The sequence below is a fragment of the Salmo trutta genome, chromosome 22 (assembly GCF_901001165.1).
Source record: "Salmo trutta chromosome 22, fSalTru1.1, whole genome shotgun sequence".
NCBI classification, from domain to species: Eukaryota; Metazoa; Chordata; class Actinopteri; order Salmoniformes; family Salmonidae; genus Salmo; species Salmo trutta.
Genome location: NC_042978.1, coordinates 11,998,247 through 12,025,857, shown reverse-complemented (window position 1 = coordinate 12,025,857; position 27,611 = coordinate 11,998,247). Strand labels below are relative to the sequence as shown.

The window sequence follows — 27,611 nt, the reverse complement described above, 5'->3', positions numbered from 1 at the left end:
GGGACTGGGAGACTAGTCAGTATCGAGGGAAAGGTGAACGGCGCAAAGTACAGAGAGATCCTTGAAGGTTCAACTTCCGACAGAACAATGACCCTAAGCACACAGACAAGACAACGCAGGAGTGGCTTTGGGACAAGTCTCTGAATGTCCTTGAGTGGCCCTGCCAGAACCCAGACTTGAACCCGATTCAACATCTCTGGAGAGACCTGAAAATAGCTGTGCAGCGACACACCCCATCCAGCCTGGCAGAGCTTGAGAGAAACTCCCCAATTACAGGTGTGCCAAGCTTGTAGCGTCAGACCCAAGAAGACTCGAGGCTGTAATCGCTGCTTCAACAAAGTACTGATTTAAAGGGTCTGAATACTTATGTAAATGTGATATTTAAGGTTAAACATTGATTTAATTTTTTTTATTTTGCAACAATTTCTAAACGCGCTTTTGCTTTTTCATTATGGGGTATTGTGTGTAGATTGATGAGGGGGGGAGAAACTATTTTATACATTTTAGAATAAGGCTGTAACGTAACAAAATGTGGAAAAAGTCAAGGGGGTCAGAATACTTTCCAAAGGCGCTATATCTCCAAGATGAAGAGTCGTGTTACAAATGATCTGTGAACGTCATTAGGCACCTGCTCTGAGCTGGAAATCATTTTGAACAATGTCCCTGCCCATGACTTGTTCAAAAGTATTTTTTACAGGATGTACAGTATTTTATTCAGCAGTTGGGTCACATGCAATCTAATGAAGAAAATGCTTGTGGCTCATGTCCAATAGCAAAACAAATGTCCAGCAAAACAAAATGGAAATACTACCTCCTTCAAATGTTTTTTCAAGTGGAGGAATTGCAGCTCTTTTAACAAGAATCATCGTAGTTGTTTAACATGCAAGATGTCGATCAATCAATTATATTCCATAGTTTGAAAGGAATTAGTGTGAAGTGATTTAGCCCATTTTCTATAGATATAACCATAGTTTGATAAATTACAGAGTGGAGCGCTTATAATTCTGACTCACCTTTTATCCCCCCAGTGGTTTATATTTAATTGACAGGCGTGGGTTGTTTCTTCCATCTCTCTTCTTCTTTCATCTTGAAAGTCTCATGTCCCCTGTGGCAGTTGGAACAGCCCACCAGCTTCAGAACATGTTTAAGATGTAGGCTAACTTTTTTTTATTAGGCTAATATTTTTTATTTCGTATTTAGATTACCAAACATTTTCATACTTAAGATTTTCTGCATTGGTCAATGTAACAGAGCCCTACTTACCATTTTCCCTCTATAATTCTGAAGTTTGATTTATTGTAGCATGTTTTGGCTTAGTCAACTGCGTCCCTTCGTGACAAATAGCTGGCAAACTATTTCCATTAGGATAAATGCTGAAGTAAATTGTAAATCCAGAACATTCACTTTTGTCTTACTCGTGCTTAACTTTAACGGTATTCCTACACCATCCATTGGGTTATATAATTCAAATGGACTACTTTTGATAACATCTACCATTTGCAGCAAATCAACTTAGCACAAGAAACAACTTTAAAATACTCAACTTTCAAGCCTCAACAGATAAGAATATTCTTCATACACGTGTTTCATTAAAATATATAACTTGAAATCAGTAGACAATATGCACGCACATAATGCTACTCAAAGTCTACCTCACTTATATATTGAGTCTCATTGTGCAGGATGCCATGTCTCGCTCTCTTTTGCTCAATTCTATTACATCTTCACTGCATACCAAATTTGTCAGCGGCTCGTATTGTCATGTTCAATATCATCAGCTGCTCTATAGATTCCAGGCTGTCAGTCTCCACAGACAAATAATTCCCCCTGTCCGATGATGGGGAGTGATCGTGTTGGCTGAAGGAGAAGCAGACGGCATGCCAGAGAACAGGGCTTGTTAGGACATGGCAGGTTGGGCTATAGACAACGTTCAGTAGCCCCCCTCCCTCCCACCCCTATGACAGACTCTAAATGGATGAGCCCCACCATTCCCTCTAGTATACTCAGACTCAGCAGAGTAGTGTCTTAGATGGGAGGGGGGGTTTTGAATTATTTCATATCTTATTTTGTGTTTTTTAATGTTTGGTGTACTCTTGTTTTTGTAATTCCATGACTGGGTTGTCTAGAAGTTGGCTTTGTTCAGGCCTGGCTCTCAAAGTTTTTCTCTCCCAACAGCCATCACGGTTTTCCTTCAAGCCGTTAGCAAAGTTTTCTTTTGATAAATGATGCGATCAAAATCAATTTGATTATGGTTCTACCAAAGGGAGCGCATATACGTTTCATGTCATCAGTAATCTGTCTTTTTCATCACTTTATTTTTACCAGGCTTGGAGTCTGCTAGATTTCTTAAACAAACAAGAATAAATATGGGCTATATGGTCACACCTGTTGTAATCATGTCCCTCCATCCATACCAGAACTAAATCAGTGTAAAAGTATTCAGGCCCCTTTTTCTATATTTGGTTACATTACAGACTTATTCTAAAATTGATGAAGTTATTATTCTTATCAATCCACACACATTACCTCATGACAAAGCAAAAACAGATTTTTAGAAATGTTTGCTAATTTAGAAAAAATAAATAACATATAGCATATTTACAGAAGTATTCAGACCCTTTGCTATGAGACTCAAAATTGAGCTCAGGTGCATCCTGTTTCCATTGATCATCTGTGAGATGTTTCTGCAACTTGATTGGGTTCCACCTGTGGAAAATTCAATTGATTGGCCATGATTTGGAAAGGCACACACCAGTCTATATAAGGTCCCACAGTTGATAGTGAATGTCAGAGCAAAAACTAAGCCATGAGGTCGAAGGTATTGTCTGTAGAGCTCCGAGACAGGATTGTGTCGGCACAGATTTGGGAAGGGTACCAAATAATGTGTGCAGCATTGAAGTTCCTCAAGAACACAGTAGCCTTAAATGAAAGAAATGTGGAACCACCAAGACTCTTCCTAGAGCTGGCTGCCAAGCCAAACTGAACAACCGGGGGAGAAGGGTCTTGGTCAGGGAGGTGACCAAGAATCCGATGGTCACTCTGACAGAGCTCCAGAGTTCCTCTGTGGAGATGGGAGAGCCTTCCAGAAGGACAACCATCTCTGCAGCACACTACCAATCAGGATTGTATGGTAGTGTGGCCAGACTTCTCAGTAAAAGGCACATGTCAGCCCACTTAGAGTTTGCCAAAAGGCACCTGAAGACTGACCATGAGAAACAAAATTCTCTGGTCTGATGAATCCAAGATTGAACACTTTGGCCGTAATGCCAAACTTCACGTCTGGAGGAAACCTGGCACCATCCCTTCAGTGAAGCATGGTGGTGGCAGCATCATGCTGTGGGGATGTTTTTCAGCGGCAGGGACTGGGAGACTAGTCAGGTTTGAGGGAAATATGAACAGCGCAAAGTATAGAGATCCTTGAAGCGCTCAAGACCTCCGACTGTGGCGCGACGGTTCACCTTCCAACAGGACAATGACCCTAAGCACACAGCCAAGACAATGCAGGAGTGCCTTCAGGACAAGTCTCTGAATGTCCTTGAGTGGCCCAGCTAGAGCCTGTACTTGAACCCGATCTAACATCTCTGGAGAGACAGAGCTTGAGAGGATCAGCAGAGACGAATGGAAGAAACTCCCCAAATACAGGTGTGCCAAGCTTGTAGCGTCAGACCCAAGAAGACGTGAGGCTGTAATCGCTGCCAAAGGCGCTTCAACAAAGTACTCAGTAAAGGGTGTGAATAATTATGTAAATGTGATATTTCAATTTTTTTATAAATTTGCAAAAATGTCTAAAAACCCGTTTTTGCTTCGTAATTATGGGATATTGTGTGTAAATTGAGGGAATAAAACAATTGTAATCATTTTAATAATAAGGCTGTAATGTAACAAAGACCAAGGAGCTCTCCAAACAGGTCAGGGACAAAGTTGTGGAGAAGTACAGATCAGGGTTGGGTTATAAAAAAAATATATCCGAAACTTTGAACATCCCACGGAGTACCATTTAAATCCATTATTAACAAGTTGAAAGAATATGGCACCACAACAAACCTGCCAAGAGACGGCCGCCCACCAAAACTCACAGACCAGCCAAGGAGGGCATTAATCAGAGGCAACAAAGAGACCAAAGATAACCCTGAAGGAACTGCAAAGCTGAGATTGGAGTATCTGTCCATAGGACCACCTTTAAGCCGTACGCTCCACAGAGCTGGGCTTTATGGAAGAGTGGCCAGAAAAAAGCCATTGCTTAAAGAAAAAATGTGTTTTGTTCACCAAAAGGCATATGGGAGATTCCCCAAATATATGGAAGAAGGTATTCTGGTCAGATTAGACAAAAATGTGGCATTTTGGCCATCAAGGAAAACGCTATGTCTGGCACAAACCCAACACCTCTCATCACCCAGAGAACGACATCCCCACAGTGAAGCGTGGTGGCGGCAGCATCATGCTGTGGGTATGTTTTTCATCGGCAGGGACTGGGAAACTGGTCAGAATTGAAGGAACGATGGATGGCGCTGAACACGGGGAAATTCTTGAGGGAAACCTGTTTCAGTCTTCCAGAGATTTGAGACTGGGACAGAGGTTCACCTTCCAGCAGGACTATGACCCTAAACCTACTGCTAAAGCAACACTCGAGTGGTTTAAGGGGAAACATTTAAATGTCTTGGAATGGCCTCGACAAAGCCCAGACCTCAATCCAATTGAATCTGTGGCATTACTCAAAGATTGCTGTACACCAGCAGAACCCATCCAAGTTGAAGGAGCTTGAGCAATTTTGCCTTGAGGAATGGGCAAAAATCCCAGTGGCTAGATGTGCCAAGCTAATAGAGACATACCCCAAGAGAATTGCAACTGTAATTGCTGCGAATGGTAGCTCTACAAAGTATTGACTTTTGGGGGGTGAATAGTTATGCACGCTCAAGTTTTCTGTTTTTTTGTTTTATTTCTTGTTTGTTTCACAATAAAAAAATGTTTTGCATCTTTAAAGTGGCAGGCATGTTTTGTAAATCAAATGAAACAAACCCCCCAAAAATCTATTTTAATTTCAGGTTGTAAGGCAACAAAATAGGAAAAATGCCAAGGGGGGTGAATACTTTCGCAAGCCACTGTACTTTCCAGTTCAGAAATCTGTTCCTCAGCAGTTTTTTTTTCTTAATTTCTCTGCTAGCTGTAATAATGGATTAGCTCAATGAATGGCCATCAAGATCTTGGCACAATGTAAGTGTCATAGGCACTAAATGATTTGATCTATCCAAGTCATTAAGTTGAGGTTGGAACAGAAATTTGCAGACGTTCTGCAGACTAAGATGTATTTTAGTGTCTTGCACTCTTAAACGGCCCACTCCTCTAAGACAGACAGGGTCAGACTAACAGCCCTGCAGTGTGAGCTCATACTGATAATGTGACGTTATACAGTATCTTTTAAAGCTGAAGTTAAACAATGTCCACAACTCTGATCAAATTAACCCTAAAACTCTTCTTTTATTTTGTCTTTTTGCTCTCTTTCTCTCTTTCTCTCTAGCTATGGGAGCTATCCTCTGGCGAGATGCTCCTGTCTGTTCTTTTTGACGTGGGCATCATGTCAGTGACCCTTGACCCCTGCGAGTACTACCTCTTCTGCGGTGGCAGTGACGGCGGTATATTTCAGGTGTCCCTCTGTACCCAGGTAAGCTATATATTTTTTTGTCTTTGCCACCCTCGCTGTTTAACCCTGAGCTTTCATCGATTAACTTCACATCGCGTTTGAATTACAAACTGTGGGTCTCTTTTAATGGAGCATCCGTCAAGCACAACCTTGCCCACGCAGACATGGGTTTTTGTTTCATAACATCAAGGGTTCATCAATGGCCTCTCTGTACATTATAAACGGGTTGCCCTACCATAAATAACCAACCCGTTGTGGACAGTACCCACGGAGGGAAGTGTCTGGACAGGGGTGAGCTCAGCCGGGTGACGGCAAATTGGAAAGCAGATATACAGCAGGCACAATGGGCCACAGTCTGGCGACGCCGCAAGGGCAAGTGACGTAACTGAGAGAGACTTTGAACTGACAGTCATCTGTAAAACCATAGCCAGTTCATAGAACTTTGAAGACTGCAGATGAGCAGCCTGAGGCAAATAAGCACATTAATGTCAAGCCCTTGAAAATAACCTTAGAATTTCATATACTGTCATCAAACCCGTTACCCGATATATTCATTATTTAAAAGTGAGACAATTTAATTTCCACAAGTGAAGGCGGAAACACTTCACCAAGTACACACAACTGACAACTTAATAAATTGAGAACATTACAAATAAAAGAATCCCTCCTCCACCTGTCAATTGCCGCATAATACACCTTTGACTGAATTCCCTTTTGAGTTAGTCCTGTACATTTTCCAGTGAAGAACCAAAATACAGTACACTTCATAAGATCAGCTGACAGCGCCTTGATGTGTCTCCACACTGCTGGCCTGGAACTTGGCTGCTAAAGTTTGTTAATGAAGAGGGGAATGTGAGTGATGTTTGGACCAGCCCACATCTCTCTGGTGCACAGGGAAGGTCAAGGCAGGTTACACTTACACAAAGCTTTGTCTAGTGGGAGATTGGGGAGGCATTTCCGGAACACTACTCTAAAGCATCCTACAGAATCTTCGCTTGGGATCACCCCAGTTTTTCCAGCTTAAGCCACTGAGAAAGTCTTCTTCAGTTCAAAGGGAAAATATTAATAAAACCCGAAGTCTACCATCTGCCACAATTTGTAATTCTGCACATGTATCGGGGAATTCTCTAAAGATACTCCTCTGTTGCTTTTCCATGAACTTTCTAACATTGCACCATCCTTGTACGGGTGAATCCCCACGCTGTTGGCCTGAAAGATGGAGAGGTGATAGAATGCGGGAAAGGGGGGGGGGGGTACACCAGCAAAGCCTGTGTTTTGGGTTTAAATCGCCTGGGGTCTTTAATTGCTATTACTGCCCGATACCATGCCTCATGAGGGACTTCTTTGCCCCCCCTACGGTGCTCTTGGTTGCCCCCATATAACAGTTTCTATACATTCCCATCAGTCTCGTCTAGTGGGATTCTTTCTGACCTCTCTCTTTCAAGGAGAAAAGAAGACACACATCAGGTTCAGAGTTATGTCTGCCAGCCCTTCTGGCTAAGTGAATCTAGTCTTACTGCAACGTGCTAATCAAGAGCTTCCTGCGTCTTCCTCGGCTTAAACACAAGATGGACTTCTGTATTTGGCATGATTGATGGTTTGTTTGCAGGATAGGCTCATTTTGTGCCCCTTAAAGTCACATTTCAATGCAGACAAATGTCTTTGTCGAGCTGCAGAGAATTAATCCAAATATTGTATGTAACTGACATAACCAACTAGATCAGAGAAGACATTAATGGATGTGGTTCAATTTGAGTTTCAAGCTTTGTCCTCTCCTCCTTTCTACTCGTCATGAGTTTCATGTCAGGTACCACAAAGAAACTTGTATAAAAGACTCAATTAAACATGACATAAATGAATGTGCACATTTTAGCACAAGAAAGGATCCCCCTCCCCTTGTTAGACCACCCCACTTCTATTTAAAACCTAATTTCCCTTATCCTGGCTCTTGCAGTCGCACAAAACTGGGTGCGAGACACTCACTGTGCAGGCGGGTTGCCCATAGGCATCACTCCCCATGATAGACAAATCCTGCCTTTTTTCTCTTCCTCTCTCACTCCTGAAGTAAGTTTTTTTTTAGATGGAGTGCTTCCCAATGCTTACTTCCATGGCTTGAGAATCACTGTCTGAGTAAAGGCAGATTGCTCACTGGTCCATTTATTTACTCCATTTATGTATCCATAATTAAACTCGCAACATTTAGGTTTTTCAACCTCCTTACTCGATATCTCTTTTAGTTTTAATTGTGAAAGCCTCTCCCAAAATCCATCAGCCCCACTGGAAATGTTGTGGGTGGCTCTTGCATGTATGGCCAAATAAGCGATATCCTAGAGGCATCAGGTTTGAGTGGAGAAAAGTCTGTGAAAGGGTGCTGCAGATGGATGGCTGCAGATGGATAACAAATACACTATATATACACAAGTATGTGGACACCCCTTCAAATTAGTGCATTCGGCTATTTCAGCCACACTCGTTGTTGACCGGTGTATAAAATCAAGCACACGGCCATGCAATCTCCATAGACAAACATTGGCAGCAGAATGGCCTTACTTTAGAGCTTAGTGACTTTCAACGTGCCACCGTCAAAGGATGCCACCTTTCCAACAAGTCAGTGTGTCAAATTTATGCCCTGCTAGAGCTGCCCCAGTCAACTATATAAGTGCTGTTATTGTGAAGTGGAAATGTCTAGGAGCAACAACGGCTCAGCCGCGGGACTGGTGTGCCACACAAGCTCACGAGACCGCCGAGTGCTGTAGCGCGTAAAAAAAATCATCTATCCTCGGTTGGAACACTCTACAGAGTTCCAAATTGCCTCTGGGAGCAACGTCAGCACAAGAACTGTTCGTCGGGAACTTCATGAAATGGTTTTCCATGGCCAAGCAGCCGCACACAAGCCTAAGATCATCATGCGCAATGGCAAGCGACGGCTGGATTGGTGTAAAGCTTGCCGCCGTTGGACTCTGGAACAGTGGAAATGCGCTCTCTGGAGTGATGAATTACGCTTCACCATCTGGCAGTTCGACGGACTAATCAGGGTTTGGCAGATGCCAGGAGAACGCCACCTGCCCCAATGCGTTGTGCCAACTGTAAAGTTTGTTGGAGGTATGCGGCTGTTTTTCATGGTTCGGGCTAGGCCCCTTAGTTCCAGTGAAGGGAAATCTTAATGCTACAGCATACAATGACATTCAAGCCGATTCTGTGCTTCAAACTTTGTGGCAACAGTTTGGGGAAGGCCCTTTCTTGTTTCAGCATGAAAATGCCCCCGTTCACAAAGCGAGGTCTATACAGAGATGGTTTGTCAAGATCGGTGTGGAAGAACTTGCCCTGACCTCAACCCCATCGAACACCTTTGGAATGAATTGGAACGCCGACTGCGAGCCAGGCCTAATTGCCCAACATCAGTGCCCGACCTCACTAATGCTCTTGTGGCTGAATGGAAGTCCCCGCAGCAATGTTCCAACATCTAGTGGAAAGCCTAACCAGAAGAGTAGAGGCTGTTATAGCAGTAAAGGGGGGACCAACTCCATATTAATGCCCATGATGTTGGACTGAGATGTTCGACGAGCAGGTGTCCACATACTTTTGGTCATGTAGTGTATATCTATCTGTTAGGACTGTCATTTTTTCAACAGTTCCCTTACTCATCTCTTCTCCAACCAATAGCTTATTTATGTCCTCTCCATCTCCATGCCCCCTCTCACTGACACATGGTTATTGTTCCAGTCCTCTCAATAAATATGAATACAACCAAAACGTGAATGTTAGTCAGTAAGGGACAGGGGGATCTATTGGTGGCACCATGATTACATGAGAATATTAACAGAAACGGTCCTATAGACTGGTCCTTTTAGTTGTTATAATTGTATTTAGAGATGTTTGGCTACGGTACAGATTACTTTATCTAATATCATTCTACTATTGGTCAGGGGATTCTGCAACCCTTTTATGTTCACTTTTTGACATGAAAGTATCACAATTGCTTTGTATGTTGTAGTGGAGTGACTTGACCTCAGGAAGAATGGCTAAGTCATAAAATAGTAATTGATTTGAAAGATAAAACATTTCTGAGGGAGTTTATCATTTCATTTATTCATATTGAAGTGTGTTTCATGTATACTGAAAAGACCTGTTGCAATTATTGAGAAGATTCCCAAAGTCAAGACCCAGTTTGGGTAACCAAGTTTCTCAGCTTCTTATTAATGCCTACCGACCCCTTTCACCATGGTCCTGTATCTGGAATCATAGGTTATTAATGTGCTAACGTTCCTCATGTTTTTTTAATTTATTTTTTTATCTTTAATGCTTGCCTTTCAGAGATTTTCAAAGCCAAGCTGCTGCTGCCCCATTGACTCGTACGCCTTTTGACTTCCAACCTCAGTCTTTAGACGCTTAGTTATTTAGGCATATCATCTTAAAGATCAATTGGTTAATTAAGGTAATTGGAGAGGATAAAAGCTTTTATAGCCCTGGATTTGAGTACAACTAATAATGATTATCAATGTGTTTAAAGAGCGGAACATGTCGTTTGTTAAAACAGGTATTTGATTAAACAATGTTTTAATGCCAAGCTTTGCGTTGTTGCATCGTTCCTCCATAGATGCTGGAACTTGCTGGTGAGTGAAATCACAGCTTTTTTAATCCTGCATCATTTCCTCTTCCCTCTGGCTTCCCCCTAGCTCTCAAAGTATAATGATCCGTCTCATTATGCTGCATTCTGTCATTCATACTAAAGGGATTGCAGATAATCTGTTACTCATTTGTCCTCGTTGTGATTGAGACTGGATATTGTGTTGCTTTGGGCCAACTGGCTTCCATTACAAATGTTTTATATATATATTTTTTAAATGTATGTATTCATTTTTACATAATTTGTTAGAATCCAATAGGGTTGCTGCACATCTGAACATATTGTGGTTTATTTTTAACACAGTGAGATCCCTTTGTATTGAAGCTACCTGTATACTGTATTTGGACCTTGCATCAACCCCATAAGTTAACCATAATTTCCCTATAGCAACAACCACATTTTTGTTTCCATCTCATGATTCAGCTTAAAGATTTTCGGAGTATAATATCGGAAGTCTGCCATCTCTACAGTCAGCATCTAAAAGGAATTAACTCTCTGCTAGCATGTGTCTTTCTGCTCCTCTAATTGTGCTGTTTACCCGATTTGGGGAGAGTTATTCATTTCCTAAACAGCTTAACTGTGAATGTGCCCGTGGATCATTGTTTAATAAAAGGGATTTCGTACCATAGCTGGGCAGAAGTTTCTATGCGATGAGTGTTTCAATGCATGGCGGGCATTAACTCTGCCAGTGGGGATATGAGCGTTGCATTCCGAGAGCTGCGTTTGTTGTGCTGTTTCGTTCCCCTTGTTTAAATTGTTCAGCAGGAGATGAGACCATGAGCCCAGAAGTTTCACATTGGGATAAATAGGCAGACAGAAAATCTGACCGCGGCAGCTGCAGCAGCTAGCCGTTTCCTTTTTCTTCAGTGTGAAGGTTTAGAAATGGAATCCTGCCAAGAAGTTTTTGCCATAGAAAATACAAGTTTCTTGCTAAATGGTTCCGAACATCCCTCACTGATTTAAGCACTTGATTTGAACAGTTTAACAGGCTAATGTTAGAAGAAAAATAATCTGGCCTTCATCGTGGTGAATAATCTTTTCACTCCACCTCCAACATTTTAGTTAATGTAGTGGTGTGAAATGAGACATGATGCTTCCCGCAAACCGTCCCTTTAATGATTTGGATTTCAGTCATCTGGCCATTTGTACAGCTGAGTCTCCAGCCCAAGCCAGGCTTGTACACACATCGATAGAATTAATAGCCACGGCTTCAACTAAATCCCGTTTCGGGTCCGCTTTTCATGTTGAATTGAGTGCTCTGAAGACCGGCAGTATAGACGTGATGTAATGATTAGTCTGTCATAGTAAAATCCCAGTGGTGTCCTCCCTCCATTGCATGTCTGACGCAACCCTGTCCCTAATTAATGCAATTAAGTAAATCGATCAAACCATTTTAGAGGCTGACGAGTGCCAGAAATATCCTGCCAACTTAATAGATGAGAGAGACATGTTACTCTTATTGTATTTGTCACATGGTTTATAAACAACCGATGTGGACTAACAGTGAAATTCTTACTTACAGGCTCTTCCCAGCAATGCAGAGAAAGAAAATGGAGAAATAATTGAAAAGTAAAGCACGTAATAATACATACACAATCTGTAATTATATATACAAGGGTACCAGTACCGAGTTGATATGTAGGGGTACGAGTTAGAGGTAGCTTTGTGTATATATAACTAGGAACACTGTGACATAGTAAACAGTAGCAGCAGTGTATGTGATGAGTCAAAGGGTTAGTTCAAAAAGGGTCAATGCAGATAGTCCGGGTAACTATTTGGTTAACTATTTAACTAACTATTTAGTCTTATGGCTTGGGGGTAGAAGCTGTTCAGGGTCCTGTTGGTTCCAGACTTGGTGCATCGGTACCACTTGCCGTGCGATAGCAGGGAGAACAGTCTATGACTTGGGTGGCTGGAGTCTTTGACAATTTTTAGGGCCTTCCTCTGACACCGCCTGGTATAGAGATCCTGGATGGCAGGGCGCTCGGCTCCATCCAGTGATGTACTGGGCCGTATGCACTACCCTTGGTACCGCCTTGCGGTCAGAGGCCAAGCAGTTGCCACAACAAGCGGTGACGCAGCCAGACAAGATGTTCTCGACGGTGCAGCTGTAAAACTTTTTGAGGACCATTTTTTTCAGCCTCTTGCAGGAGAAGACGCGTTATCGTGTCCTCTTCAGGACTTTGTTGGTGTGTTTGAACCATGATAGATCCTTAGTGATGTGGACACCAAGGAACTTGAAGCTCTCGACCCACTCCACTACAACCCTGTCAATGTGAACAGGGACGATCAGCTCCTTTGTCTTGTTTACATTAAGAGAGAGGTTGTTATCCTGGCCCCACACTGCCAGGTCTCTGACCTCCTCCCTATAGGCTTTCTCATCAGGCCTACCACCATTGTGTTGTCGGAAAACTTAATGATGGTGTTGAAGTCGTGTGCGGCGATGCAGTCGTGGGTGAACAGGGAGTACAGGAGGTGACTAAGCACGCACCCCTGAGGGGCCCCCATGTTGAGGGTCAGAGTGGCGGATGTGTTGTTGCCTACCCTCACCACGTGGGGGGTGTCCAGTCAGGAAGTCCAGGATCCAGTTGCAGAGGGAGGAGTTCAGTCCCAGGGTCCTTAGCTTAATGATGAACTTGGAGGGCACTATGGTGTTGAACGCTGTGCTGTAGTCAATGAACAGCATTATCACATACCTATGTAAGTGTACCTGAGACACAAGCTCATTGGCTCTGGGTATTTAAAAAAAAACTGTCTGAGGATTGCTTACTCTGATTAACTTTTTTCTTCTTCTTATGATCTGCAGAGCTTAAGTCGGGATAAGACGTTCCAGTCGGACAACGAGGGCAACCAGGTTTTTAAAGGACACAGGTGGGCTTCCTTCAAGGTCTCGTCTATGTAATATTCACTGAGTGTAGAAAACATTAGGAACACCTGCTCTTTACATGACCGACTGACCAGGTGAATCCAGCTGAACGCTATGGTCCCTTATTGATGTCACCTGTTAAATCCACTCCAATCAGTGTAGGTGAAGGGGAGGAGACAGGTTAAAGAAGGATTTTTAAGCCTTGAGACATGGATTGTGTATGTGTGCCATTCAGAGGGTGAATGGGCAAGACAGAAACATGTAAGTGCCTTTGAACGGGGTCTGAGAGGTGGGGGGGATAGAGGGAGGGTTCAGGATGAGGGGCTTTGATGCTGTAACAGCTGTGTGGTGACTGACGGGTTGTTTCATGTGGCTTTAATACCCCACGGTATCCTTGTGGAATCTCTTTGTGCCGAACCAGGTCCCAGTAGCCAGAGAAGTTCAGGCGTCCTAATCTCTCTCACCGTATGGTATCCAAGACTGCCAAGGTGCACGCCACCACCATACAGATGAGACAGGCACACAGTAGGTGTGCAGAACCAGGCTAGAAGACTTGAGTGGCTTTTTGTAGCTGCAGAGCAGGGGGGCGGAAGGAGCGTACACTATCTGATTTACCCCCCCCCCCGACTCGTTCGGTACTGAAAATGTTGCTGTTACCATTCCTGGAAGGCACATATATGGTAATTAGGTTGCCTGTAACGTGTGAACAGAAACAAGCAAGATAACAATGTTGAAACTCTGGTGTAAGAAAACAGGCTTAGTAAGGAAAGTGGTTTATTTTTTAGCAATGACTTTTGGCCTCCCTTGTGATGTGACTGGAGAAGCATGAATATGTACTCTGGGGATTTTGTAAGGAAACTGATGATAGCATTTAAGAAATCAGGAGAACAGTTTAGTTTAGAACTTGAGTAAGAAAAAATTGAATCTGATATAATTTACTTTCTGAAATTGAGATGTTCTGTGACTAGATTACTTACGTTATTTACTTAGGTAATAAAGGAAAAGCTGAGATATGAATGTTGATCCCCAAACATTTTGATGTTTGAGAACCCTATTTTATCAGCCAAGTGATCTCCCTTTGCACTCATCCCTCCACAGGAACCTAGTGACATGTCTGTCTGTCTCTATGGATGGTACTCTCCTCCTTTCGGGCTCCCACGATGAGACCATACGACTGTGGGACATCCAGAGCAAGCAGAGCATTCGCAGCATCAACAACAAAGGTGAGCTTGAATGACCACCTAACCAAAGTCTCACCTCAGTAGCCCAAACCCATCTCTTCAGTTCAGCCACTGGCATAGCAAATGCCTCGCTGAGACATTGATTTCTCCCAGAACGCCCTGAGTCATACATCACCCTGCCCCCGGACCGTGTTAGAAAACCCTTCCACGCTTGCCCTTCCTTGAGGTCATGGAGTGTATGGTTTGACATGCATGCCTTTTGGCCTGTAGTATACTCCAGGTGCAATTTTGTTTGTTCTCTGTTACTGTTGTTTCCTGTGACGTGATCAGTTGACTGGGAGCTAACAGCAGACGGCAAACGTAATGCCCGTCTTGCGCTGGGCGTTCGGTTCAACTTAGGTTTGTTTGTAAAGGCAGGCTGATGCGTTTATTTACATTTGCTCTAGATGTGAGTTTGTGTCCGATATACACTGAGTGTACAAAACAATAAAACCTCTTTCCATGACGTAGACTGACCAGGTGAATCCAGGTGAAAGTTATGATCCCTTATTGATGTCACTTGTTAATTCCACTTAAATACGTGTAAATGCAGGGGTGGAGACAGGTTGAAGAAGGATTTTTAAGCCCTGAGACAGCTGAGACGTGGATTGTTTATGTGCTATTCAGAGGGTGAATGGGCCAGAATATTTACTGTAAGTGCCTTTGAACGGGGTATGGTAGTAGGTGCCATACCCCGTGTGTCAAGGACTGCAACGCCACTGGGTTTTTGACACAACAGTTTCCCGTGTGTCTCAAGAATGGTTTACCACCCAAAGGACATCCAGCCAACTTGACACAACTATGTGTGGGAAGCATTAGAGTCAACATGGGCCAGCATCCCTGTGGAACGCTGTTGACACCTTTGTAGAGTCCATGCCCCAGCGAATTGAGGATGTTCTGAGGGCAAAATTGTGAGGGGGGGGCGCAACTCAATATTAGGAAGGTGTTCCTAATGCTTGGTATACTCAGTGTACGTATCCAAGGCAGCTCATAGTTAGAAGTATGTAGAGAATATGTTATATGAAGAATAATAACTAACATATTGAAAATATAATTGCTGCGTTAGAAAGTGCCAATGCAAGTAGTATCATTGATCATCTTCTGAAAATATAATTATCGGTTCATGACATGTAAGATAGAGTTAATAACTTAGGAGAGAGCTGAGCTCTCAAAATAGAGAGTTGTTCCTATCACATTGAGACATCTGTCACCTTTTCTATGGGCCACAGCACCCACTCACTCAGTGCGACGGTAGAGTCCCTTTCGTTAAGTGCTTTTAGAGAACTGGGATTTGATTTGCGTCACTGGGCAGGTTGCGAACTCATTTTGTTTTAATAGGATGTTTCTGTTGTTTATTCAGCCACTGTGACTGGTTAGCTGTCTATCAGTTTTGGCCGGATGGAGGATGTAATGATGTTCAACGGCACTTGTATTGAAATGTCTTCTGGCTGTGGGAGATGTAAGCATCGCACCGTGGCCTTGCCAGACCTTTTGGGAGTGCAATCTTGTTTTCAGAGTTAGAGCTTGGTGTTGTTTAGCCCTGTCGAGTTTGTAGGGGTCATTATAAGCCCTCAGAAGTAGGCTTGGGCAGTATCCAGATTGTCCTACCTTCATACCAACCTTGTGCCATACTGGGATATTTGGTAACATGGCTAACTAGCTACTAAATTAGCAAGCCAACTGCAGAGCATTTAGCACATTTTTAGACTTAACTTAATAGTTATTAGATATCTAGCTGGCAAACATTTAGTTGTGAATTCCATACTGTAACTAGATCACCTGGCGTGTGCTGCACCTAATGAGTGACTCACAAGGCTCCGGTCTAGTAGTTGTGTGTAAACAAACACCATGTGACTGGGGGACTACTGGTAAGCTTCATAAAAAAAAAATGATGTGACGGATAAAATTAAGAACTGTATCTTTATCTCCTAACGTAGTAACTGCAGGTATTTACAAAGTAGCTACAAATATTCACATTTCTAAAAAACTTCAAGGAAATAGTTTCAATGGTATTAATGTTATTGAAAAACTATCCCGTGGCTATTTCCAAATACGCCGGTTTACGCTATACCGCCCGTGCTTACTCTGCAGTCATCTGACTTTCTAAAGAGAAGGCTGAGAGGGTCATACTGTGTCTTGACCAACGGTTTACTTTACAGGGTTAATTTATTACACGCACAAAAACTCACATTTCGCTCGCAGAGCCGGAAACGCACACTCCCCACTGCTGACCGCCGTCTGCGAAGCCTCCGAGCTGATCAACGCTGCTCTGCCGTTGACTTTATCGGGCTGTCCGAAAACCCCTCTATCTCAGTGGCCTATTTTCAGGTAGTACATTCTTCACTGAAAAGCTCTTCAAGCAATATGTCAAGTCAAGAAGCAGCGGGCGTGTATTGGAATGTGAGAATCCGGGTAATGGATTGGGCCTTAGCCCGCCATTGTTGTGAGGGTGTTCAATACAGGCCTCGCTATTAAACGACAGAAATGTATTTGTTAAGCAATAATGCACAGCTCGTGTGCTTCACACTGCCGCCCCAGTTGAATTAACACGACGACAAAACAATGACTTCTAAGTAGTAGTAAGCTATCATTGTTATCATTTATGTCGCTTCAAAGTTTTACCACTAAGATTATAATGGATAGATATTTTTGTTGTGGTCTGTCTCTGGCAGTGTTGGTCCAACGCTGATCAATGGCGAAGCCATAATTTAGATGACAAAGTTAAACAACCCTTTTTCAACCCGGTTCTTCAGTCATTTCACGCCATGATTAAATATTACAATTAGATATTGAAAATAATATTTAATGACAGAATCAGATTGTGACAATAATTTGACCGTTCAACAACCCAGTAGCAAAACAAGAAAGAAAACCACACACTTTAGATTACGGTCTATTTGCGTGCAGTAAATAAACAGCCCGTAATATACACTTGCACCAGTCAACTATGAACTGTGAACACAACTGCCTAGCCCAAATTTATTGATGGATGTCAACGCTGTGTCTCCCCTGACTGTGTCTATGCTCCAAGGGCTGCATTATATCTTGGGCTCTCAACCTGTCTCCAGCCATCTTCCTATCCCCCCCACCCTGTCTTCCACAAGGAGCAGCGTAGAGGGTGAGTTCAGCCTGTAATTGAGTTGTCTGAAGGTCCCGGCCTCCACATCCACTGTAAATCTCCCGAGTTCTAGCCCGGTTTCCCCAACTCTGTTCTGGGAGAGCAAAGGCGGTTATTGGCCCTCTCTGAAGGCATGCGTGATCCTGAAGGCAATTAGAAAAACCTTTCACAGCCCCGTCGCTCTCCCTCATACTATCCATCTTCACTAAGCTCCGCAGCTCGACCGGCACAAATCAGACGAGTAGTGGCGGGAAAATCTGAGCTGCTCACAAGCGACCGGAAGTTTTTGGAATGGTGGCTTTGGAAATTAGGTGTATGGTCAATGTCCATAAAACTAACTTCCGTTGAAGTTATTTAGCATTTGGCTTATTCGAGAGATCATACCAGTCCCCGATAAAAGTTTTAGTCTGATGGTGGCACCATTGGGTGGAAAAGATAGACTGTATGAGTGGTCAGAGGACAGGATGTAGGCTACCATTGCATGCTCTTTATAATCTCCTGGCTGAGACAGAGTGCAGTATGGTATCTTTAAACTGGCTTACATCATACCTAGCAGGGGAAATAAGGAACGGGCCAAATGTTTAGACCTATTTGTAAGCGAGGCGATAAAAATCATTAATCTACTGGAGAGATAATTACTTACTTCCTAGGTTCTTAACCCTGTACATAAATGTTCAATCAGAACGTAAGTTTGAGGCGAAGGGGTCTCTCCATGTAGGGCTTGGCCTAGAAATCTGACTCTCATGAATATTTTTTTTTTCACATCTCATGAATAATAAGGGAACTTACATAGCACGCGCACATGCACACACCCCACTACCATCGCCGCCCTCACCACCACAGACAGACAGGTGATCGTGACTGGCATTCTCTGCATCGTAATTAACTTAATCCAACGTCTGTTGCTATGCGTCTAAGGCGAACCGCTGATTGAGACAGTATTTAGACTTCAAACGACCCCCCCCCCCCCCTCCCACTGCTGTCTGCACTGCTCCTCCTGTGTGGATTAAACTGCCAACTTCACTAATCCTTAGTGTCTCTGTGAGCTCAGTATTACTGGCCTGCTGTTGTCTCTGACTAATATCTATTATTCCTTCTGCAACCACCATTGATCAAGAAAGGAGTGGGCTGGAAAAGTGGTGAACCGGGCAGACTTGAAGACCTCAAGGGAATGGACAAGAATAGCCCACCAATGTTACGATTTGCATCGTATCAACAAAATATTTAATCTTATTCCTGGTCCATTATGGTAGCCAAGTGAGTTTTGGGTCTTTTTGGAAGCTCTTTGACAATATTTTGTCAACACTGAGTAACTGTATAAGTCACAAGTTCCTCTCAATGTTTTAACCTTTTTTGGGGAGGGACAGACTCTACAAACTGTAGGCACTGCTGCTGCAAATGTCCCTTTGCAGTTCTAAAGCACTACTGCTGCTGAAAGGTGAAGAGCACAGCAACAACATGGCTATCATCGAGACATCGGCGTTAACAAAGCCAAAAGAGTGACATCCTTTACTCATGGCAGTCTAAACGAATGGCCTCAAGTTATGTGCTGTTTACTTGAAAACTTCTAGAAAGCATTCTGGAGCTCCAGATTAGAGGTCGACCGATTATGATTTTTCAATACCGATTATTGGGGGCCCAAAAAGGCTGATACCGATTAATCGGTCGATTTTTCTTTTTATAATGACATCAATAAAATCAATTTAGCCTCAAATAAATAATGAAACATGTTCAATTTGGTTTAAATAATGCAAAACAAAGTGTTGGAGAAGAAAGTAAAAGTGCAATATGTGCCATGTAAGAAAGCTAATGTTTAAGTGCCTTGCTCAGAACATGGGAACATATGAAAGCTAGTGGTTCCTTTTAACATGAGTCTTCAATATTCCCAGGTAAGAAGTTTTAGGTTGTACTTATTATATTATTATAGGAATTATAGGACTATTTCTCTCTATACGATTTGTATTTCATATACCTTTGACTATTGGATGTTCTTATATTCACTTTAGTATTGCCAGTGTAACAGTATAGCTTCCGTCCCTCTCCTCGCTCCTACCTGGGCTCAAACCAGGAACACATCGACAACAGCCACCCTCGAAGCAGCGTTACCCATGCAGAGGAAGGGAAAAAACTACTCCAAGTCTCAGAGCGAGTGACGTTTGAAACGCTATTAGCGTGCACCCGGCTAACTAGCTAGCCATTTCACATCAGTTACACCAGCCTAATCTTGGGAGTTGACAGGCTTGAAGGGGTGGGTATAATTTGTGGAACGTTCCAACAGGAATCTGTTCCAAAAAACGTAAAGTAAAAGGTTGCCAACCAACAACGCATACAAAGTAGCAACGCATACAAACCTAGCTAACTAGCTGCCGAATAGGCATCAACTCACCACGTAGCTTATTGTTAATGTTTGTCCATAGGCAAACAGACATGTAAGGACAGGCATTTTTCGGAATAAACGTGATGAGTGAAAAACGCAATGAAATAGACCACTCCCTACCCGGTATCTTATTCTGCCGCTATACAACTTTGTATGCGTTGTTTTTTGGAAACCTTGTTATTTACGAAGTTTTTGGAATAGATTCCTGTTGGAACGTTCCACAAATTATACCCACCCAGGTTGAAGTCATAAACAGCGCAATGCTTGAAGCACAGCGAAGGGCTGTTTGAATGAATGCTTACGAGCATACCACCGCTCAGACTGCTCTATCAAATCATAGACTTAATTATAATATAATAAACACACAGAAATACGAGCCTTGGATCATTAACATGGTCGAATCTGGAAACTATCAACTCGAAAACAAAAGTTTTTTTCTTTCAGTGACATACAGAACCGTTCCGTATTTTATCTAACGGGTGGCATCCCTAAGTCTAAATATTCCTGTTAGGCATTGATGTTTATGGTTAGGTACATTGGTGCAATGACAGTACTTTTTTCGCAAATGCGCTTGTTAAATCAACACCCGTTTGTCGAAGTAGGCTGTGATTCAATGAAAATTAACAGGCACCGCATCGATCATATGCAACGCAGGACATGTTAGATAAACTAGTAATATCATCAACCATGTGTAGTTAACAGGTGATTATGTTAAGATTGATAGTTTTTTATAAGTCTAATGCTAGCTAGCAACTTACCTTTGCTTCTTGCTGCACAAGCGTTACAGGTAGTCAGCCTGTTAATCCTTGTGGAGTGCAATGTAAGGCAGGTGGTTAGAGCGTTGGACTGGTAACCGAAGGTTGCAAAAACGAATCCCCCCCGAACAAGGCAGTTAACCCCCGTTTCTAGGCCGTCATTGTAAATTAGAATGTGTTCTTAATCTGACTTGCCTAGTTAAATAAAGGTGGGAGAAAAAAAATCGGTGCCCAAAAATACCGATTACCGATTATGAAAACTTGAAATCAGCCCTAATTTAATCGGCCATTCCGATTAATCGGTCGACCTCTACTCCAGATCAGATGCCAAAGAGATTAGGATCTACCTCAACTGCTCAACAACGGATCTAGGGTAGAAAACTAGAGTGACTGCTAGTGTGCATTAACAAAGTATTTCGGGCCAAGGACCTGTAGAGGAAATCGGTGCTGTACTCATCTCACATCCCTCTGCCACTTTCCCACAGACGGCCTTGGCATAATCTTCTGCACTTTCCTTCTCGGCTCTTGTTACATGCCGCTTAAAGAGTGATTGAGATTGGCACCTCAAGTTTGTGCCAGAGTGGGAGATCCAGCATGGAAGTGGACAAGAGCCTTGTGTCGAAGTAATTGTCTGGCAGTGTAGACTGCCCTGAACCACTAACTCAGCAATCATTTGATACTGACCCGGCATTGCAATGAGGACACCCCAAAGTTCATTGGCACAAGTTTAGATGGTTATGAAAGGAATTCTTCTCTTACTGCATGGTTTGTATCAGAAAACACAATGTCTCTTTTAACCAAAGAGTTAAAATCATTTTACTGAACATGTTTCCTGAGAGGTGAAATGGACAAACCGCCCTTCTTAACACCCGCTCGCTTAACCCGGAAGCCAGCTGCACCAATGTCAGAGGAAACACTGTTCAACTGACAGCTGAAGTTAGCCTGCAGGCGCCCGGCCCGCCACAAGGAATCGCTAGAGCGCGATGAGCCAACTAAAGCGCCCCCAGGCCAAACCCTCCCCCAACCCGGACGACACTGGGCAAATTGTGCACCGACCTATGGGACTCCCGGTCACGGCCTGTATTGATTGGGATCGAACCCCAGGCTGTAGTGACGCCGTAATCAATCAATCAATCAATCAATCAAATGTATTTATAAAGCCCCTTTTTTACATCAGCCGATGTCACAAAGTGCAACACTGCGATGCAGTTCCTTACACCGCTGCGCCACTCGGGAGGCCAGATTTAGCCACTCTTGAGTACAATGGACAAACAAAACAGGGTTTTGAAGAAGGCAACACGCCAAAATGCATTGGTTTTAATCATAAAGGAGCATTTTCTTAAATCAACTTCCATTGTTCCCAAGAGTGGCTCAACATTCATATCATTGGATGTAGTCATTCAGAGATATTTCCTCTGCTCACATATGCCAAAATGCACACAATCCAAACACTGTTCTCAGGTGCCTAGTCTTTTAACCCGCGTCACATTTCATAGTACTCTAAACTTGAGCAAACGGTTTCAAGTGAATGCGCTACCGCAGGGATTTGACCTAAAGCAAGTGCAACACACAATCCAATCTCCATATCGCTTTCATGATAATTGTTAAGATTATCTCCATAATCGCCCGGACCCTAATTGTATGGTTTCCGCCTAGGGCATCGATTGGATATTATGCACGTCAGAGTATCTGCAGTGTTTTGGCAGGTCTCGAGCCGCGCACTCCCCTCCCCGTGTCTCTGCGCCCCTGCTACCGTGACCCTGCTTGGCAGCAGGCATAATTTATGAGCGTGTGTAGGAGGGGCCCGGACCATTAGTGTAATTCCAAGTGGGAGCCAAGTCCCGGGGATCGATATCTGTAATTGAGTGGGAGATAATTAGCCAGCCCTTATTACCACAACAAGGAATAAATATACTCTCCTCAGTTACCCCATACACAAACTACATTTTAAACGGTCCCCAATGCTTAGATGCGTGAAATACAGGTACGTCTCATGTAGCTCACTTGCTTCCTTTTCCCCGTTCTTCCTCCATGGGTTGTGGCTTGAAAACGAAAAATTGCACAATCTCCCTGGAACCACATTAAAAACCTGTTGATTGGGATTGCACTGATATACTTTGGTTACCACGAGTGCTGCTGTAGCTGTGCGTAATATATGCATTAACATAATGTTGATGGACAGGGAGGGACTAAGGAAGGAGGAGAGCAAATCTACTTCCTATTTACACAGGTTTATCGCCGTCCTTATTAGGCACAACGTTGCCCGAGTCTTCCCCTCCCTCCACTGACCTTTTATTATTCATTATCTACTTGGTTGGTTAGACTTTGTGGATTGTATTTGTGTGCTGATAAATGAACAGCAACCTGTTGCTTTTATTGGCCCAATCCCCGTATTAATGTACAGCTGGGTCTGTTCCCTCCCTCCCCCTCTCTCTCTCTCGCTCCCTCACACTCAATTCAATAGACTTTATTGACATGGCAAGTTAAATGACTTACATTGTCAAAGTATACATAAAACAGAAATGGTGGGACCAACGGCAATTATAATAGTAGTAGTGGAAATGGGATTACCATTAACAGCAAAAACAATATTAATGACAATAACACATTTAAATAATTGTAGTAGACTAGCCTCAACATGACTGAGAAGCCACATGACAAGACAAAACTAAATGGGAAATATTATTGACATTACATTGTACTTTTCAATGGCTGTCCCACAGGTTGTGGCAGGAGGATGCATATTTGGCTGCCAAAACTGCACATTACTTCGTCTTTTATAGTTTCAAATTCTTTGTACTGAATGATAATTTTGGGAAATAAATATTCTCTTAGGTCTGAGTATTTGTCACAGTGTAATAGGAAATGCAGCTCTGTGTCTGTCTCTCCCCTGGAGCAGATTGAGCACAGCCTGACCTCTCTGGGCAGACCGGTTTGCCTGTGACGACCGGTCTCTATAGCCAGACTGTGCTCACTGAGTCTGTACCTAGTCAGTGTTTTCCTCAGTTTTCTATCAGTCACGGTGGTCAGATAGTCTGCCACCATGTACTGTCTGTTTAGAGCCAAATAGCATTGACGTTTACTTAGATTTTTTTGTGGCGTCTTTCCAATAGGTGATATATTTTTCTTTTTGCTTTGTGATGATTTGGTTGGGCCAGATTTTCTGAGTGATGTCTTGAGGCTCTATGGGCTTGGCTTGGGTTAGTGAAATGAGCCTCACAACCAACTGGCTGAGGGGACTCTTCTTGTTTCATCTCTTGATATTGCAGAGCTATGTGATGGAACGTTTTGGGTTCACTTGTTTTTAGATGTTTGTAAAAGTCGATGGCTCTTTTTTTCTATTTGAATAAGGGGGGTATTGGCCCAATTCTGCTCTACATGCGTTATTTGGAGTGTGTTGCAACGAACAAGTATTGCAAAACCCTGCATGCAGTATTTCGATTGGATGTTTGTCCCATTTGGTAAATTCATTATTAGAGAGCAAACCCCATACTTAGCTGCCATATAGAGCAATTGGTTCTATAACTGATTGGAACATTTTGAGCCAGATTGTAATTAGATTTTTTTTTTGGTTATGTTCCTTTTTAATGTCATAGAATGCTCTTGCTTTGTTTTTCAGCTCATTCACAGCCCTGTGGAAGCTACCTGTGTTGCTGATATTTAGTACTAGATACAGTTGAAGTCGGAAGTTTACATACGCTTAGGTTGGAGTCATTAAAACTCGTTTTTCATCCACTCCACAAATTTCTTGTTAACAAACTATAGTTTTGGCAAGTCGGTTAGGACGTCTACTTTGTGCATGACACAATAAATTTTTCCAACAATTGTTTACAGACAGATTATTTCACTTATAATTAATTCACTGTATCACAATTCCAGTGGGTCAGAAGTTTACATACACAAAGTTGACTGTGCCTTTAAACAGCTTGGATAATGAGCTGTTTAAAGGCACAGATAATGATGTCATGGCTTTAGATGCTTCTGCTAGGCTAATTTACATAATTTGAGTCAATTGGAGGTGTACCTGTGGATGTATTTCAAGGCCTACCTTCAAACTCAGTGCCTCTTTGCTTGACATCATGGGGAAATCAAAAGAAATCAGCCAAGACCTCAGAAAAACAATTGTAGACGTCCACAAGTCTGCTTCATCCGAGGAAGCAATTTCCAAATGCCTGAAGGTACCATGTTCGTCTGTACGAACAATAGTACGCAAGTATAAACACCATGGGACCACGCAACCGTCATACCGCTCAGGAAGGAGACGTGTTCTGTCTCCTGGAGATGAACATACTTTGGTGTGAAAAGTGCAAATCAATCCCAAAACAACAGCGGGGGACCTTGTGAAGATGCTGGAGGAAACGGGTACAAAATTGTCTATATCCACAGTAAAACGAGTCCTATATCGACATAACCTGAATGGCCGCTCAGCAAGGAAGAAGCCACTGCTCCAAAACCGCCATAAAAAAGCCTGACTATGGTTTGCAACTGCACATGGGGACAAAGATCGTACTTTTTGGAGAAATGTCCTCTGGTCTGATGAAACAAAAATGGAACTGTTTGGTCATAATGACCATCGTTATGTTTGGAGGAAAAAGGGGGAGGCTTGCAAGCCGAAGAACACCATCCCAACCGTGAAGCACGGGGGTGGCAGCATCATCTTGTGGGGGTGCTTTGCTGCAGGAGGGACTGGTCCACTTCACAAAATAGATGGCTTCATGAGGAAAGAAAATTATGTGGATATATTGAAGCAACATCTCAAGACATCAGTCAGGAAGTTAAAGCTTGGTCGCAAATGGGTCTTCCAAATGGACAATGACCCCAAACATACTTCCAAAGTTGTGGCAAAATGGCTTAAGGACAACAAAGTCAAGGTATTGGAGTGGCCATCACAAAGCCCTGACCTCAATCCCATAGAAAATTTGTGGGCAGAACTGAAAAAGCGTGTGCGAGCAAGGAGGCCTACTAACCTGACTCAGTTACACCAGCTCTGTCAGGAGGAATGGGCCAAAATTCACCCAACTTATTGTAGGAAGCTTGTGGGAGGCTACCTGAAATGTTTGACCCAAGTTCAACAATTTTAAGGCAATGCTACCAAATACTAATTGAGTGCATGTAAACGTCTGACCCACTGGGAATGTAATGAAGAAATAAAAGCTGAAATAAATCATTCTCTCTATAAAGTGGTGATCCTAATTGACCTAAGATGGAATTTTTACTAGGATTAAATGTCAGGAATTGTGAAAAACTGAGTTTACGTACATCTTAGCCAAATACATTGAATTCTTCCTACTTCTTCCTACTTAGGGTGAGACCAGGTGCTGCCGATTTTATTCTGTTTTTGCCAATTTATTAATGTAGATGTTAAATAATGTTGGACTTATTGAGCAGCCCCTGAGAGAAGTCTGTTTGCTTGTTGCCAATTTTAGTTTATAAAAAAAGGCCTTCGTGCCAAATTGAATCAAATGCTTTCTTGAGTAGATTGTTTTGCCTTTGGTTTACTTGTTTGTCTATTAGAGTGTGGAGGGTGTAAATGTGGTCTGTTGTACGATACTTTTTTAGAAATAGAATCTGGTTCTGCTTCGGACTTTGTGTTCATCAAGGAAATGATGTAATCTGCTATTTATGATACTGCAGAGAATTTCCCCAATTTGCTGTTAAGGCAAATTCCTCTTTGTGTGAAATTTGTCTCCATTTTTATAAATTGGTGTGATCAGTCCTTGGTTCCAAATATCGGGGAAAATACCTGCAGTGACGATAATGTTGAAGAGTTTGAGTATAGCGAATTTGAATTTGTGGTCTGTATATTTGATCATTTCATTTAAAATACCATCAGCACCACAGGCCTTTTTGGGTTAGAGAGTGTATAGTTTATTTTTCTGTAATTGGGGTATCCACAGGATTCTGATAGTCTTTGATTGCATTTTGGATAGTCAATTCCTCATCACGAGGTTTGTTTTAAATTATTCCAATTCTCCCAGAAGTGGTTTGATTCTATGGATTCCTCAATTACATGCAGCTGATTTCTAATGTGCTGTTCCTTTTTTGTTCTTAGGGTGTGTTTGTATTACTTCAGTGTTTCCCCGTATTGAAGGCATATATTTTTGTTGTCTGGGTCTCTGTTTTTGATATATTTCTCAATGACTTTCTTAGATTTTTGCAGTAATTATCAAACCGTTTTTCATTATTATTATTTTTGGTTTGATCTTATTTTTCTTTAGATTAGCCAGTCTTCATTGCTGCAGGAGAATGTTAAGTCTAAAAGGTCCATGAGAGATTGTATTTTTTTAGCTTGTAATTGCTTTTGGGTAGATTTCTGTACTGTTTTTACTCCATTTATAGGCCTGTTTAGTACCATATAAGTTATTGGACTGTGCCGCTTCATGGTTGGGTTCCGCTCTTAGATGCACTGTGATTTTACTGTGGTCTGAGAGAGGTGTTAGTGGGCTGACTGAAGGCTCCGAAAGACTCTAGGTTGAGGTCGGTGATGAAGTAGTCTACAGTACTACTGCCAATGGATGAGCTGTAGGTGTACCTACCAAAAGAGTCCCCTCTTAGCCTACCATTGACTATGTACAGACCCAGTGTCCCACAGAGCTTCAGGAGCTGTACTCCATTTTTGTTTTTCACTTTGTCATAGTTGTTTCTGGGGGTGGGGTGGTGGAAGAGGTTGTTGCTTCCCGGTAGGTGTTTATCCCCATGACTGGTAATAGTGTCTGGTTCTTCTGCTGTTCTAGCATTCATGTCTCCACAGACCAGTACATTGCCTTGGGCCTGAAAGTGACTAATCTCCCCTTCTAGAATGGAGAAACTTTCGGGCTCCCGAGTGGTGCAGCGGTCTAAGGCACTGCATCTCAGTACCAGAGGCGTCACTACAGTCCCTGGTTCGAATCCAGGCTGTATCACATCTGACTGTGATTGGTCCCATAGGGCGGCGCACAATTTACCCAGCGGCGTCTGTGTTTGGCCGGGGTAGGCATCATTGTAAAATAAGAATTTAACTGACTTGCCTA

At 42.7% G+C, this 27,611-nt stretch overlaps 1 protein-coding gene across 1 annotated transcript in view; it reads left to right on the top strand.

The window, feature by feature from the left end:
• Positions 1–27,611, top strand: part of wdr18 (WD repeat domain 18) — a 97,239-nt gene that overhangs the window by 32,322 nt on the left and 37,306 nt on the right. The window contains exons 5-7 of the mRNA XM_029706613.1: positions 5,516–5,659; positions 13,072–13,136; positions 14,230–14,354. Coding sequence (XP_029562473.1) covers positions 5,516–5,659; positions 13,072–13,136; positions 14,230–14,354 — 334 coding nt within the window. The remainder of the gene's footprint in view (positions 1–5,515; positions 5,660–13,071; positions 13,137–14,229; positions 14,355–27,611) is intronic.